The sequence below is a fragment of the Phyllostomus hastatus genome, unplaced genomic scaffold, assembly GCF_019186645.2.
Source record: "Phyllostomus hastatus isolate PE091 unplaced genomic scaffold, TTU_PhHast_1.1 phas_scaffold_317, whole genome shotgun sequence".
Classification (NCBI taxonomy): domain Eukaryota; kingdom Metazoa; phylum Chordata; class Mammalia; order Chiroptera; family Phyllostomidae; genus Phyllostomus; species Phyllostomus hastatus.
Window position 1 is genome coordinate 2,132,156 of NW_025334023.1, and position 17,106 is coordinate 2,149,261.

At 47.3% G+C, this 17,106-nt stretch overlaps 1 protein-coding gene across 3 annotated transcripts in view; it reads right to left on the reverse strand.

The window, feature by feature from the left end:
* The window catches only part of FCHSD2 (FCH and double SH3 domains 2), a 227,049-nt gene that overhangs the window by 208,537 nt on the left and 1,406 nt on the right, over positions 1 to 17,106 (reverse strand). For 2 of the 3 annotated variants that reach the window (XM_045818082.1, XM_045818083.1), the window contains one exon: positions 5,846 to 5,943. In XM_045818082.1, coding sequence (XP_045674038.1) covers positions 5,846 to 5,943 — 98 coding nt within the window. Of the gene's footprint in view, positions 1 to 5,845; positions 5,944 to 7,670; positions 8,186 to 17,106 lie in introns of those variants that run through there. The other variant, XM_045818081.1, reaches the window with a different exon arrangement.

Here is a 17,106-nt window from a genome sequence, read left to right on the forward strand (position 1 = left end):
TTTGGGCCACCAAATGCCCAGGTGACCCGAGATTTGTATTCTGATGATTATCTTTGGGATTTTCCTCCAAGCTTGCTGACACCTATTCCGTAAGTTCTATGCGTGAAGAGACAAGGGCAACCGTACCGTGGCCGAAAGCAACTGTAAGAAGTTTCTGGATTTCAGAAGTATAAGAATGTAAAAACTGTGCTTCTCTTAGAATTAATGAAACAATAACTTCCTTTGTTACCTTGAATAAGACAACACCCTTCTCGGCCTTAAATATCCACTAACAATAGTAGTTACCAATGCTGAATACCTACCACACTGGGCATTTCACATATCTCATTTAACTCTTGAGAAAAGCAAAACTGTAGGTATGAACTTTGTTTTATATACATGAACTATGAAACTCAGAGAACTTCAGTAACTTGTCAAAAATTACCCAGCTAATAAATGGCAGAGCTGAGTTTCAATCTCTGGTCTACTTTCAAAGTCCTTATTTTTCCCACCGCTTTAGCGGTTCTCAAAATTTAGTACACGTAAAAATCACCACAGGTGATTCTTCCACAGAGCAGAAAAAATACTGCAAATACTGCATATATTTGCAAATCATAAAGCTGATTATATGTGGTATAATATGTATGTATTTACATATATATCTTACAACTCAATAAGAACAAATAATTCAATTAAAAAATGGGCAAAGGATGTGAATAGACATTTCTTCTAAGAAGATCTACAAATGGCCAACAAGTACATGAAAAACAGCACCCTAAGCTCTGAGAGAAATATTAATCAAAACCATAATATGATACCATGTCACACACACTAGAATAACTATAATCAAAAGACATGCAATAAGCATTGGCAAAGATGCGGAGAAACTGAACTTAAAACATTATTGCTAACGGGAATATAAAATGGTACAGCCACTTTGGAAAACAGTTTGAAAGTTCTTCACAAGGTTAAACATAGTTACCACATGACCCAGCAATCTCACTACTAGGTATACACCCAAGATAAATAAAAACAGGCCACAAAAAAGTATGTACATGACCATTCAAAACAGCATTATTAATGACAGCCAAATAGTCCATCAATTAATTAACAGATTAATAAACTGTGGTATAGACCTACAATGAAATTTTATTTAGCAATAGAAATGAATGAAGTACTGAAGTTATAACATGGATGAACCTTGAAAACAATATCCTAAGTACAAGCCAGTCACAAAAGACCACATACTGTGGAATCTATATAGATTCCATTTCTGTAGAGAGAGAAAGTAGTTGCTTAAGTCTGGAGAAGGTGATAAGAAGTGACAGCTATTATGTACTAAGTTTCTTTTAGGTGGGACAAAAATGTTCTGATGTTAAAGCGTGGTGATGGTTGTACAAACCCATGAATATATTATTAAAAAACTTTAAATGGGTTAATTGTATGGTATGTGAATTTATCTCAATAAACCTATTTTTTAAAATTCCTCTACACCAGCCTGGCTGGTGTGGCTCAGTAGACTGAGTTTGGTGTGCTGCCCTGTGAACCAAAGGGATGCCAGTTCAGTTCCCGGTCAGGGCACATGCCTGGGTTGTGGGCTGGGTCCCCAGTTGGGGGTGTGCGAAACACACATCGATGCTTCTCTCCCTCTCTCCCTTCCCCTCTCTCTGAGAATAAATAAATAAATCTTTTTTAAAAATTCCTCTCTACCAGACTACCTCTAAGGTTCCTTTCTAGACATGAAAGTCTCAGAGCATCTATAAACAGACTTCAGAGCCAATTTCCAGTTGACTCCCGTGAATCTACAGTTTAGAGAAAGCATCATATAGAACAGTAATTCCTCACTTGAGGTCTCCAGACCTCCAGGTGTCAACGAAGGAAGGACAGGTGCTTCTTGAGTCAGTTTCAGCTTCAGCTTTTCAGAAGATCCGAGAGAAACCACACACTCGGCCCTCACTGAGGTAAAGTTTTAAGTGCCTTTGCCTTTGGCTGGTTTCATGTTAGCAGTTTTAAAATACTGATTCAAAGCTGATTGACAGCTTAATGTATGAGAAGTTAAAAAAGACATAAAAGCTATTAGCTAAAACATACTTTTTGATAAGCAAAAATGTTTCAAAAAATGGGGTCCATGACAAGTTCCTTGGTTAAAAGGTTGGGAAATACAGATAATTACACTTGCCTACAAATTCCGGGGAATATCTCAGGGTCTTCCTTAGTACGCTTCACTTCATCTCACTGTGCCTCAGTTTCTATTTTCATCTATAAAAATCAACAAATGTGATAGTATCCACCTAACTCTAAAACACCATGATTTTTCCATACTATATAATTATACCCTAAAAATGTCTGCTAAAAAGATAGTTCTTCACAAGGTGGGTGCTGGCAAAGAACTTTCTTTCCTGACTACTTAGCACATCATAGTAATAAACAATACTAAATACATAGTACTAATAAACAATAATAGGCTATGGATTTAGAAACTTACTTATGAGTGGCCTTAGAAAGCAAAGAGGGGAAAAATAATAAATTAAAAAGAGCAAAGTGTGCTTGCCTACTGCTGACAGCAAAAGTCAACAGGAAACACTAGAATGCAGTCTCGCCAAAGCATGGAATGTCCCTGATTAACAACCAATGAGTTATCTCTCTTCCCACTACTTTACTCCCAACACACCAGCTTCCAAGTGCATCCCTGAAACGAGTGAACTGGAAGGGAAGAGAGCAAAGGAAAAAAACTGCATCGTAATTGGTTTCCTCCCTTCGAAATTCCAGAAGATGACCAGAGGGGAAAGGGGAAGGAACTACCAAGCATAAAATTTTCCTATTTACAGTTTAACACGCTGTGGCCTCTTTAAAAACTTGTTTTAAAGTCATAAAAACTTTTCTACTACTAATTTCTTTATATTAAGAATAAAAAAGCTATTTGCACCTTTTTGAGTGAATTCATGCTAACTTAAACTGGGTATAACACTGTTGGGGGGGGGCAGGGTTAGAAGGAGCGCCATCCATGGGGTTTGAGGGAGAAGGTGGCAGAAGCCTCAAAGAAGGAAAAGCAGGTAAGATCCTTTACAACATAATACATCTAAAAACCCCAGTTCAGAGATTTCTAATGAATTTTTAAAAGGTCATTCCACTAGCTAGAACAGACTGGAAAAGCCAAGCCATCTCCCTCCTCAAGCAACTAATATCATGAATACCAAGAGTAGGCAATTTTCAATTTCCAATTCAGTCATCATTGAAAAAAAAAGAAGGCAAATCAGAAACCTAAACTCATTTTAGTAAGTGGTATAGTGTTCTGCTCACAACTATATACGAGTGAAGGAATTCATTCTGTTAATTTAATACAGAAAAAAACTGCATTGACTCCTTCAGAAGCATAAAGAATCCATTAATCCTCGGAGCATCAACGATCTCTGTATCTACACATTATGCATGAGTACACATATACTCTACATCTAATAGCACAGTCCATTTTAAAGTACCCACGTGAATCAAAGCATAACACAAGCTCAACAGACACTGCGATAGCCCCTACAAATAAGGCTTAAAAGTATCTCACCTAAAAAACAAACATGGTGCAGTTAAATATAACAATTTAACAATTCTGCCAGCCTAAATAAAGGGTAAAAAGATACAAAAACAAGTAACTTTGACCCTGACTTCAAGGAATTCACGTGAGGAGGAAAGTCAGAAATGCATGCAAAATCAAAATTCTCTGAGATTACAGAGAACAACAAACTCACTCACCTAACGGTAACCAGAATTTGTCAGGTGAAAAAGTGGAAGAGTCTCAAGGGGCAACGAGAACAGCACAACAAAGGCATGAATGCAGAGAACACTATTAGACAGCCAGAAGTCCTGAGGGGCCAGGGCAGGGGGATTAAGGAAGAAGGATGCATGGCATGAAATGGCAGTAATTAAGTCAGGAAAGGAAGCTTCCAGCTGGGTTGCAGAGGTGTTTGGTCTTTATCCAGAAAGTCAGAGAGAACCTGATATAAGCAATGTTTTTCGAAAGCTAACTGGTGACAATGCAGAAGACAGGCTTAAAAGCGGGGGTGGGAGGTTGGAAGATACGAGAACACGGAGAACATGTCGGCAACATTTGGGGTATAACTGCAATAAGGCAAGTAAAATGTGATGGGGTCAGCAATGACACCAACAACTAGAACCAGCAGCAGGAGCAACGACCTACATGAATTTAACAGTGATTGTGTGTCCATACATTTGACCATAAGGTCCCTTACCAGGGCAGAGGCAACGAAAGAAAAAAATGAAAGAATGCAAGCAAGAAGTCTTTATTAAGATAATCAACAGAACTTAATAATCATTCACCATATAAAACCCAAAGAATATCTTCATTTACACACTAATTTTACCTTCCTAAACTGCTTCTGAAAACCTTTTAGTTTCTTCATCTTGAGATTTCTACTAAAACAGAAGTTAAAAACTTAGTTCACTTACTAGATATTAAAAACTTTAAATTTCAACCATATTAAGAGTTTCAGTTATCCTACAGGGATTATTTAAGACTAAAAATTTCCCTGTGACCACAAGAAAAAGAAAAGAAACAAATACAGGATTAAAAAAAAGAAAAAGAAAAAACAATAATCTTGGTACAACCAGAACTGGATGAGACTAAATTTATATGCCTTAGTTAGAAACCCTGAGCTCTGGCTGGTGTGGCTCAGTGCATTCAGCACTGACCTGTGAACCAAAAGGTTGCCAGTTCAATTCCCAGTCAGGCCATATGCCTGGGTTTCAGGCCAGGTCCTCAGGTACGGGGCATGCAAGAGGCAATCAATCCATGTTTCTCTCCCTCTCTTCCTCCCTTCCTTCCCCTCTCTCTAAAAAATAAACAAATAAAATCTCAAAAGGGGAAAAAAGAAAGAAACCCTTTAAATACAGGTATATAGTAGAAATACTCATAAATAAATTAAATATTGGGGGAGAGGAACTCTAAATTAAAATCCTTGGGCTACGAACAATTCAGCTATCCAAATACATATAAATTTATTATAGCAACATATAGTTAATATCTTTCATAATGCCAGCATGAAGTTGTACACCACTGGAAAAAAAGGAAACTGAGAGGTTTACAGACCCAATTCCAATTTGATAAACATATTACTAAAGAAAATAAGAATTTCAGCCACTCGGCTTCAACATGCAAATCATCTTCTATTCTTTACCAAAGTATGTTTGTGAAGCTGTCAGTGTGTAGTATAGGACTGTGAAATAAAATAGTCATGTTTCTTTCAACAAAATGAGTTATGCTTCCCTCTATAAAGAAATAAAAACATTGATTTTCACAATGCTGGCACAATGTTGCATCTATCAAATTCAAAGTTACCTTGATTATAAATACAGGTAACTTTAATGATAAAATAGGACAAACACATTCCCTACTAAATTTAGTGTTCAAAGACAAAGTAGTATTTGTTATGTTCTAACAAATATCACTGGTATCTAATCATCTGAGGCTGACCGGCTCACCCCCAGACATTAACCATTAACCAGAGGTGTTGGCTTAAAAATCCACGTGAAATCGTTAAGGTCAATAAATGTTACAATTCAGTAGAAAGATGATTTAAATAAGAATTTCTGCTTCAATTATTATATTGTGACAGATAAACTTTTAAGACCCTTGTTTCTTCATAATAGCAAACATATGTAAGAGGTTCCCCTGTTAAAAGAAACAAGTTTGTATTGTGTTAGTTCCAGTTATAACTCCTAACTAAGTCAAAGCTCTGACAGCCTTCAAGCAGGAAATCCAAAAGGAAATTCCATCATCAGTTCCTGGGGCTTGGGAACTAAAAGGTTCTTTGAAACAGAGATACAGAAGTTCTCAAACAATTCACTGTAACCTTACCTCATATCTTCAAGCAAATCACATTCTGCTTGGTGTTTGGCTTGAAGTTTTGTCATCTGCTCAACTTGAATGTTTTTCAGTTCTTGTGTAACTTTCACCTAAAACATACCATATATTTATGAATGCCTTAATGCAACTTTAACAAAAACAAAAAAAAAACCCACTACTTTAATGAAAATACTAAATACTTATCAGAATATGTACCTCTTGCTCACCTCCCTGTCCAGAAAATATTAGCCACCTAATTTTGTTTGTTGAAGATACTGTATTTAATGGGGAAAAAAAACAAATAACCTGAAACAGAGGCTAAATATAAATCCACATAGAGATTACAGAGGTGTAAAATCGCAAATCATTCCATTTCATGCACAAGCTCAGTACTATCTAGGTCTCCTTAAAGTTTTGAAGGAGTCTGTCTTCTATTTTTCCCAAAAAGGATTCGAAGACATTAACCACTGGGAGAGGTGAACAGAGTGCAGCCGGGAGAAGGGCACATAAGAATGCCTAATCTCTAATAACCGAAATATACACAATAATGAAATTATATGCTTAATTGACTACATAAATGATTCCATAATGGCTGCGAGAAAGCACACCATCTCAGGATGATGCCCTCTACTCGCTGACAGCACATCAAATCACAAATCTTTCTCATATAGGAGAAAGCAAAAGTGACCTTCTAGCATATGCAGCGCTTTTAAGCCACCCTAGCAAGCCGGTTCCCGTGACGGCTCCACTTCAAACAGCGAGAACAGCAAATGCAAGCTGGCCAGTGCCTCGCCCGCCAGGCCAGCACCCCAGGGTTCCAGGTCCAGTGGGCCTGGAATCCCCTCCGCTGCAGCGTGGCTACCCGGAGGGGTGGGGATACGTGTGTGAAAGAAAAAAGACTCATAACTGGAGAAACCCAGATTAAAAAAGAAAAGGAAGCAGACACGAGTGAGGCTTTCAGCAAATGTTTGCCCACGAGGGGAGGACAGAAACAGCCTCCTCCACTCAGAGCCCAGAGGAGACACTCAGTAACCATCTGCAGGATTAAAAAGACAAGGACACAGCCCCAGCCCCTGGGAAAGCTGGAAAAGAGGGCAGTGAAGCAGTTCTCGAAGAGGCGCAGCGGGTAAGCTGCTGACAAGCCCGGAGCACCGGTCACTCCCACCCCAAGCCCAGATCGCGATGCACACGCCACACACTGCCGGGTTCTCGCTCTCCCTGGGGCAGTACCACCACCTCCTAGCCCTCTACTCGGAGGAACTGGACAAGAAGGGGGTGAAAAAGGTAATACTTAATTGCTTGTTTTCCCCTAGGATGGGGCGGGGAGGGGGTGACTATTCCAACTTCTTTTTGGCCCGCCCCGTGGGAAAAGCAGGCCAAATCTTAAGGCTAAGCTGGAAACAAATTCCCTGCAAATGTGCAAGCGGGCGAGGGTGGCAACAAGCGGCTGGAGGGCTCAAACCTGGTGCAGACTAAACAATCACACAAGCACAAGGCTCCGCAAAGCTGCAGGGGCTCCCCCGCCTCCCCTCGATGCAGCCCCGAGAATGCACTTTGCAGCTAGCAGCACTGCCATGCGCGCGCGCGCACACATGAGCACCCGAAACTCTTGTGAAATGTCGATGGTCTCCCGCGCGGTTGCGGGGACGAACCCTGGCCGCCCCTCCGTCGGAAAGGCACCTCACCCGCCTGGAACCCGCAGCAACTCGGTGACAAGCCAGAGGCTACAGCGGTCACGGCCCATTGCAGAAAGGGGGAGGGGGCGCAGCGGTCGCCCCAGCCGCGTTCCTTGGACGCATCCCCCCCAAAGCCCCGAAGCTTCCCTCTGTACTCTCACCTTCCTCGGTGGCGGCTGCATGATGCTGAAGGGACATCAATCCTCCCCCGACGGCGGCGTTAGGTAGGACAAGAGAAAGGAGAAGGGCCGAGAGGAGGGACTGGCCCAGCAAGAGTGTGTGTGTGTGTGTGTGTGTGTGTGTGTGTGTGTGAGAGAGAGAGAGAGAGAGAGAGAGAGAGAGAGAGAGAGAGAAAGAGAAAGGAGAGCTAGAGAACGAGGACCTGCCCAGAAGTGAGCGAGGCCAGCGGGCTGCAGGGGAACCCGGGTCGCGGCGAGAGTGAAGAGGAGGAGGAGCGCGGAGAAGGCCTGGGGCTCTAGCGGCCCGGGAGGTGTGTGAGCGAAGGAGGCGGAGACCACGAGGGGGCGGGGGCCCAGGAGCTGAGGCGCAGGGTCTCCCAGCTCGCCGAACAGCTCTCGAGGAGCAGCCGCGTCGCCCGGCTGCCCGCCCTCCGCCCCTACTCCGGCAGCCCGGCCCTCGCTGGGCCCGATGCCCCCGCCCAGCGCGGGGAGGTGGAAGGCGGCGCCGCGCTCTGGGCTTGGGCTCCTCCACTCAGGCCGCGGGAATTTCCGGCCCCACCGCGCGACGCAGCGCCCCACTCCGGCGGCAGAGGGGACAGCTCAGGCTAGAGCTTGGTTCCCGGGGCCGGGCCAGGCTGCCAGGAGGGAGCGTGGACGCAGCTCGGGGCTCCGTATCGTGGCACAGACAGGGGAAACTAACGGATCGGTGGGCGAATAGGAGGGACAGAAACGCTAACATCGCACGAAAATTCCCCCATCCTATCCCACAGTGGCACGTTCCAAACGCCTCCAGTCCACCCTCCCCCATACTGGGAGCCGGCCGGGGGCTTCCCGCGCGCTTTCCCGCCTGCCCGTCGCAGCGCGCGTCTCCGAACGGGGGCGCGCTCGTGGGCGGGAGAGGGCTCTGCGCCGACGCAAGCGCATGAGATTCCGCTGCCTCCTGGCTTTTGCAGCTGCAGTGTTTGTCTGGAATGGGGTGACGTGGACGCCTGCAGTGAAGTTTTTACAATGAGAAGGGGGCAATATTCCTGTGGCAGTAGGAGAGTTCAGTGTTTTGCCGCTTCTCGGTCCTCCAACACCCCTCTCTTCAGAGCCGATGGCCCCGGTAGGTAGGCACGAAGGAAGCGAGCATGAACAAGTCCTTCCGCAGCCGGCCGCAGGTGCCTGTTCCTGGGTGGGGAGTCTAGTTGCCATGTAAAAAGAAAAACGGCTCTGTGCTACAGGGCATTCAAGTCAGAGAGCGTGGACTCTGTGCGGGAAGGGAACAGTGAGGTTGAGGTCAGGGTCCCTATTTCACAGATGGGGAGATTATGGCCCATAGAGAACTGAAGACTTTCTGAAGGTCAAACAGTAGGACTAGAATCTCTGGGTCGCGAAGGGTTCTTTGGCTTATAATGAAACACATGCAGATGATAACCATGAGGAAAAGTAGAGGAGGCTGCAGGGACAAAGAAAACCCTTGTCTGGGAGTCAAGACCTCAGGTGCTAGACTATCTGCCTGCCTCTAACTGGCTAGGTGAGGTCAGGCTTCCTCATCTGTCAATTAGGATGCTCATGCAGGCACTCTGCTCCCCTCCCTCCGCTTCCTACGCCTGAACACACGCAACCTTCCTGCTCTGTCCAGACCATCTGAGGGTAGGGAGTATCAGCTTTCCTTGCGGTACTTAGAAGAATGAAAATACCGCTTCTGCAGCCACAGTCTGTGTGGAGGGAGAACTGGATTGCCCCTTAGTTTTATCAGAAGTTGGCATCCCAGACACCTCTTCTCAGAATTGTGTAGTCAGGCAAAACAGGAAAGTGAGTGAGTCCTGGCGAGACCCAAGTAATTTGCTGAAATTTACAGGGCCAAGAATTGTGAAGATGGAATCTGAGCCTCGGTTGTTTTCATTGAGTTAGCCTAGATTCTTGTGCCGGAAGGTAATACAATCAGTTATGCTTGAGTCAGATTTAATCTAGAGCTGTGTACAGACTAGGAGTCCAGGCTTGACATTTCTAGCTTTCTTGAAGGCATTTAAAAATCAGCACTTACCAGAGTCCTCAGTTACTATCAGGGAAGGCCTGGGGCAAGGGAAGGGAATAAATATGTGGGTGGAAACCAGCTTCCTGCAGCTGTGGGTCAACAGCTAGAGCCCAGGGCCAGAACGAAAGTAGCCAGGCTAGGGTCCAGTCTCAGCTCCACTACTAATTCATTGTGAGACCTTGAGCTAGTCAGTTCCCCTCTTCTAGCCTTTATTTTCTCATTCATAAAATAGGGATATAATACCAGCCTTGCCGGCTTGTTGATTAAATAGAATTTCTCCTACCATAGAACCTGGCACATAGTGCTCAGCAAGTGCTCACTGATTCATCATTCATTCAAAAATGTTTGCTAAGGTCCTACTTTGTGCCAAACCTTGTACTAGACCCTGGGGATGCAGGAGTAAGCAAGACAGTATCAGCCTAGGCCTTCAGCCAAGGCTGAGTTCCAGACCAACCATTTCATGAATGACACTGAGCTAATTGGAGGGGGCTGGGGGGAGGAGGGACATTAACAGTGTTTGCCCAGTTATAGTGTCCCACACATAGAAGGTGCTTGGCAAGGATTGGCTGAATCCTAGTCCAGGGTGTATCTGGTCTTGCCCAGAGACTATCCTCCCTTCACCCCCCTCCTCTGGGAACAAGCACTGGGGGCATAAATGTGCTGAGTGTTGGGAGACTTGGGATCCAGCCTCTACCACTGACCTGCTGGGCCTTCTCTGGGACTTGGTCCCAACTGCAGAATAAGGTAAATGAATAAGCCTGGCACTTAGTAAGCTCTTCACAGATTAAGTCAAATCCTGGGGCTTCACTTTATGAATTTAGGAGAGCCACCCAATTTGCCATTATTCTGAAACCAGGACTGGCATTGACTTCCTGGAATGATTTCCTTTGAAGATGTTATAAAAAGGTAAGGGACAAGGCCAGATGGACTTACCTACTAACTGTTTTTTCAAAACTAAGAGTTAAAAATATATATATGTTTGATATTTACCAAGTGCCTTTTCCAAACCCCAAACTTGCATGTTACTTTTTCAAGCTAATCTTCACTATAATCCTATAAATAGTATTATTTCTTCGCCTTATGCATGGGGATCTGCAGACCGTGAAAATAAGTGACTTTCCCTGAATTGATGGATTTAGGACCAGAACTCAGTTCTCCCGTTTGCCTCTTTGGGAAATGTTCAAAGGAATCAGGAGAGTTCACCCAGGAAAAAGCAGACTTGGGAGGACAAAATCTGTATGTTCTAAACTCACAGGGATGAAGAAAGGGGGTTCTGTGATTTGTGCAGGCCTGATTCAAAGTTTATCCCCTGGAACCAGGCTAGCCACTTCCAGAGCCTTGCTCCTGCAACCGGGCAAGCACCGTGTTACCAGTGAGTTCTCTTAAAATTCTCTGGGGTAGATGTCACAGAACAGCAATGCACTGCGGTCCCAGAGACAGAACTGGGACAGCTCTCAGCTGCATCTAGAGAAGGAGGTTTTCCAGGCAGAGCTGCCCCTAGAGGGGATGAGCTCCCCGATCATTTGGGCAGGTGCTGCCTCCCTTCCTTAAGGAGGCCACAGATGAGATTCTCACCCTGGGAAGAAATTAATAACAGCTACTTCCATTTATGTTGCCTCTTCCACGTTCTGGGCATTGAACTAGGCATGTTATTTACATTGTTTCTAACCCTGACAGCAACCCCTCATAATATATATAGGACCCCATTTCACAGATTTCACAGACTGAGGCTCAAAAATGAAGTGACCTGCCCAAGGCTACATAATGGACGGAAGAGCCAGGGCTGGCCCTGGTTCCCTCTGGCTCTGAAGCTGTGCTCTCCCTCCAGTGTGTGCACTGCTGTGCAGTCTCCCAGAAGGAATATGGTTGTAAGTTTAGTCATAGACAGGATTGAAAGTTGGCCTGGAGCAGGTCTATAAGTGGGCATTGGAAGAGAAGCTACTCTAGTATTTCCCGGGGCTCCCACAAAAAACCAGTGTGCAGCAGCCCCTGCACATGGCGAGCGCATGAACAGCAGGCAACCCCAGTCCAGAGTGGGCACCCATGACAGGCACTTCATCCAAAACTCCTTCCAGAGAAGGTGGCCATCATCCCATCTGCCCATATTGCACCAAAGCACCCACCCTACCCTTCCTGCAGCTGGGGTCATAGCCTACTTCCTTTCCTGCTCTGTCACTATCCCCTGTTCACATGACACAGAAGCCAGCTAGTCCCTACCTGTGCCCCATGGAGCCAGCTGGGGATGCTGCTGCCGACAGTGCCGTCTGTGGACCCCATTCCCACTCACCTCCCTGCTACCGTAGTCACCTTTAGCCCTCCGCTTGCATCCCACACGCGCACATTATGGCCTTTGCTGCTGCCTGAGCTCATCCCCTCAACATGGTCAGTGTGGTGTGGGAGTGTGCCTGTCTCCTCCACTATTCAGCTCTCCAACAGAGAATCACAGCCCACTGGAATGAGGCTTCAAAATCAGAAGAGGGCAGGGCTCTTCCTAGCACAGAAAGTGAGTCTGTAGCAGAACTAGACCTTGGATTCCATCCAACATCACTCAACAAGCCCCTTATTCTGGGCTCAGTCATAAGCTGGAGCTCCCAATCTCAACACATGGACCAAAGGTCACAGCAGTGAGTCAAGGGCATGCAGGGCCAGGAGAATCATTGGAACCTCACTTCCACCAGGTCGGTAGCAGGAGTCTAGGCCAGAGGTAAGTCCTTGAGAGGGAGGCACTGGGGCAGGGAATTATCTGGTCAGCTGGCACCCCTGTTGGGGAGTGTTACAACTTGGGGTGGGGATGAAAGAACAGCCAGTCCCAGGAGGTGGCAGTCACATGGTTTTGACATGAGAAGGCAGGAACCAAGGTCGTAGTCCTATCTTTGCCAGGCACTTGCTGAGTGTGACCTTTGGCACATCACAAATTCTGTCCTTCCTCCTGGGCAAGAGAGGGGTGTGTGCAGGATCAATGATATAACAGGTACATGACCTATAAAGTGCGAAGGAGCTATGTGAGCAAGTGACAGCCCGTGTATCAAACAAGGCTGAGTGCCTGGCCGCCTGCGTGGGAGGCTGACGAGGGCCTTCCCACCAGGAGCCGCACTGTGATTACAGCGCTGTGAAACCAGGACTGATGAGTGAAATAGTCGGGTTTGGGTGGAAGGGAGATATCACGGGGACTGGGGGTCAGACCACACTCGGTCGGATGTCCTGTTCCTCCCCTGCCTAGCTTTGAGTTCTTGACTGAGTCCTGAAACCTCTTTTCAACTGAGTCCCCTCATCTGTAAAAGGAGAATAATGATTTTTTTGTTTGCAGGGTTGTGGTGGGAATTAGATGGGAAAGTTTATATTAAATGCCTGCAACTGTGCTGGCCCACACATGCGAGTTTCCTTTGTGCGTGCATATGCTTTTCTTCAGTTTCTCTTCATTTGTTCTGGTTTTGTTTGTTAAATTTTAAAAAAAAATAAAACACAAAGAGAGGAATTCCCATGGGAGAAGGTTGAGCCCAACTACAGCCCTGGGGTTTGTCCCTGACTCACTGTGAGGCCCCGGGAAGTCCCAGCCCTCCATCAGCCTTTGGTTTCTCATCTGAAACTCCAGGGAGTTTCTCCAAAGCCCAGCCTGGAAGGTGGGGAGGGGGAATACCATGCTGTGAGCCCTTCCATGGAGAGGACCCTCCAGGCTGAGCTGAGGGATAGGGGCCAGCCAGGGACCAGGGGAGAGAGATGGAGTGGTGGGGGAGGGGCTGCAGGCCAGGGAGGTGGCAGCTCTGTAACCATTATGCTCAGGCCTGTGAAGGGAGCAGGCCAGCTCAGCTTAGGGAGCCTGCTGCCTATTTTCCCACAGCCTGCCCAGTTAATGCCAAAACAAAACACACTTGCCTGCTCCCTGCCACGGAAGGGCAGTGGGCCAAACTGAGCGTCCCGAAGGGCTGGCAGATGCCCTGGCATCCTGCCTCTTCCCGGGCACCCACCCTTCCCCGTCTGCAGCACATCCACACACTCATGTCCTGTAGCTTGGGCAAGCTAAGCCCCACCCGCAGCCAAAGCTGGCCCAGAGCATGTGGGGAGGAGCTCCCCTGGGACCTGCACTCCCCTCCTCATTTTCAGCCCTCCTAAACCTCCAGCACCAAAACTTGCTTGTCTTCTCCTCGATGCCAAGATGTGGTCTGATTCTCACTATGCTGCTGTGGGCAGAGCACATGGCATCCGGAACGCTGGGCACTCCTATCAGTCACCACGGGAGGGAATTCCCTGGCTTGGGGAAGCTCTTCCAGCAGAAGGGAGCAGGTGGTGAATCTCCCTGAAGAGACAGACGCCGCCAACACTGTAGGCAGAGCCAGTCCTGGGGTAAAAAGCAGCAAATCCACCACCCCCGCCTTCTCTCTGTTGCTTGTCTACATTGGGCACAGTAATGGTAATAGCTCATACTTTATAAGATAATAGTTACTATGTGTCAGCACTTCACATAAATAATTAACCTAGTTCTTACAACAGCTTTGCTGTAGGTATTATTAGCCCCATTTTACCCTAGGGTTACGTGGCCAGTAAGTAGCAAACTGAGATTTGTACCCAATTAATCAGGCTCCAGTATTTGTGCTGCTGACTGCTAGGCTAATCTGCCACCAAAGATGGCATCCTCCATAAAACCCAGGTCCCAACTTGGGATATGGCAAGATGCTTGCCCTAGCACTGTAGAATCCAAACATTTTTTTTCAGACCTGCCTGAGCTGAGAGGACCACCTACAGATGCTTGTTTAAAATACAGGGCTCTCAGCCCTCCTCTGAGGACTCAGGGAGTTTGGTGTGGAAAGAGAGGAAGTACCTGCCATGTAGAAACTGTCCCCTAAATATTAAGTGAATGAATACTCTTGCTCCCACTGAGCCTCCACACAACTCCAAAATGGGGTTACAGCTCCCTGCCCTGCGCCCTTTCCGAGTGTGGCTGTGTATTGAGCTGGTGCATGTCTCCACCAGCGTTGCTTGGGTATGAGGAGCCGTTTATCAGTGCACCAGGCTGGCTTCTAATAATAACTGCAATAATAATAGCTAACATTTCTTGCATGCTTATGGATGACCAGGCACAGCTCTGAGGGCTTTCATTGTGTTAACCAGTTGATTCTCACAACACCCAGTTACCCTGACTTTAAGGATGTGGAAACTGAGGCTCAGAGCGGTTTAGTAACTTACTCATGATCCTATAGTTAGTAAGAAGCAGGATTTGAACCCTGGTGGTTCTATTCTAGTGTCCAGAGGTTAGCCACTGTAGAATAATTTCTGGATGCACCCAGCCCCTCCTCTTGGGAACTGGGCTGCCACGTTTTAATCGAGCACATGGATACTGCAGCGCTGGGAGTGGGCCTTGGTCTATGGGATTCAGACACTCCCAGGAGAGGGAGAGAGAGAGCAGGAACCGCGGGCTGGGCGGGTCTGGGCCGTGTGTGGGAACAGTCTGAGCGGTGAACCCCGGAAAATGAGCCTACAGAGGCAGCCCATGCCTTGGGTGTCCCGCTTGGGTATTTGATCTAAAATGTGAAAGCGATCCTCCTTTATGGTGTTGACCGTGCTCTGTAATAGACGTGCGTATTGCCTGTTTCACCCACCCTGTCAGTGCTCCTCGTCCCCATAGAGCTCTGGGAGAATATCTTGTTTGTCACTGTGTCCCTAGCACCTGGGATGAGGCATGCTGGCTGGATGGATTTGAAAACCTGGAGACCCAGAGGTTTACCAGCTGTGGCAGCCGGGTCCCAGAACAGAAGACCCAATACAGCACGGCAAGGGAGGGCATGCCTAAGGGCCGCACTGGCCTGTGTCCGTTCATATTCAGCCCTCTGTCCTCACACCCTATGCTGGGCCTTTGACCTCACGGCTGCTCCTCCCAGGGGGAAGCTTGTGAATTCACAGACCATATAGGGGATGACGGACAGGTCTGAAGGACAAGGACCTTGAACTGGGTCATGCTAACTCCAGTGCCTTTCCTTACCGCACACTGGGCACTCAGCTTAGGGCCTTGGTGAAGAGCGTGGGTCAAGTTCGAAAGGGAGACTGACCGGTTTGAATCTTGGCTCTGCGGCTTTCTAGTTCTGTGGCCATAAATGCACAGTCTAGATGCTGAATACCTCCCAATGTCACCCCACATTGCCCTGTGACCCTGGGCCCAGCTCTCTCTCTGGGCCTCAGTTACTGAGTATATGGGATGGTTACCCCTGAGGCCCACGTGGCTCTGTCATTCTCTAGTTCTGTAACTGTCAAGACTAGACAATGCTTTCTAGATGGTAGCAAAAAAATATGTAAAGGTAAAACCCAGTCTTTTCTCTCTAGGGCAGCCAGGAAAACCTTCTCCAACCCAGCACTGATCACAAAGAAATGAATCGGTCAAGGCCATAGGCATCATCCAGAGTCCATCTGGGTGACAGTTTTCCAGGCATATCTGGAGACGGTTTGTTGATCTGCACCCCTTCCCTGACTCTCGGCCCTGCACCCTGCCCTAGGAGGCTGGCCCCGATGGGCTGCATCAACACGTCCCCTTGCCAGCTGCTCTCCACTCGGGTTTGGACAATGAGAAACCACAGGAGACTGTGGCGGGGAGAAGAGGTTGGGCTGTTTCCCTTCTGCTCCCTCTCTACTTGGTGCCTTCCCCGATCCCTCCTGATCCCACTCCTGCCAGGCAGCCCTACCTCTCCCTGGGCTCCAGAAACATGAATACTGCCCCTCCTTCAGCCCCAGCCTCTGGGTGCTGGGTGGGTGCCTCACCATGCTTTTGTTGTTCCCTGAACCTACGCACCACTCGGAACAGCAGTCCCATCCTGAAGTCTCCTCACTTGAACTGTTTGGGAGGAATGGCTTCCTTCCAGCCTCCTGACTCACATAGGGCCCTCAACCTGGATCTCGCCTACTCGGCTCAGTCAGGTCAATACTTTCCCCAGAACAAAGAACCACCCAGCCTGGTCTGTGAACATCCTTCCCATGCCCCTGCTCTTGGGCAGTGATGCACAATGTGGCTTCTTTGGGGACCCCCAGGCCTGACCATGACTTGCTGTCACTCCTAAAGAATCTCATGGGTGGAGTCAGATGAGAAAAGGGCACCTACAGCAAGGTAACAGTGACTAGTGTGGTGAACCAAGACCACAGAACAAGACGTGCCTCGAGGCAGAGCACGGGCATGGGTACTCAGGCAGGGCAGGGGCGGGGCCAGGGAAAGCCAGGAATAGTCACTGCTCAAGGCAGGCTCCCTGGAGGGCCAGACAGGGCCAGACAGGGCCTGACCAGGAACCATGGGTGCTGGATAGGTGGCGAGGAAAGGGGAGAAAAGCTTATCTCAGGAGAGAGTTCAGCAAAGGGTTGGCAGAAAGAAGTGGGATCCCAAGGGGCACGAGCCAGGGGCAGGGACTTGGCAGGGCACACAAC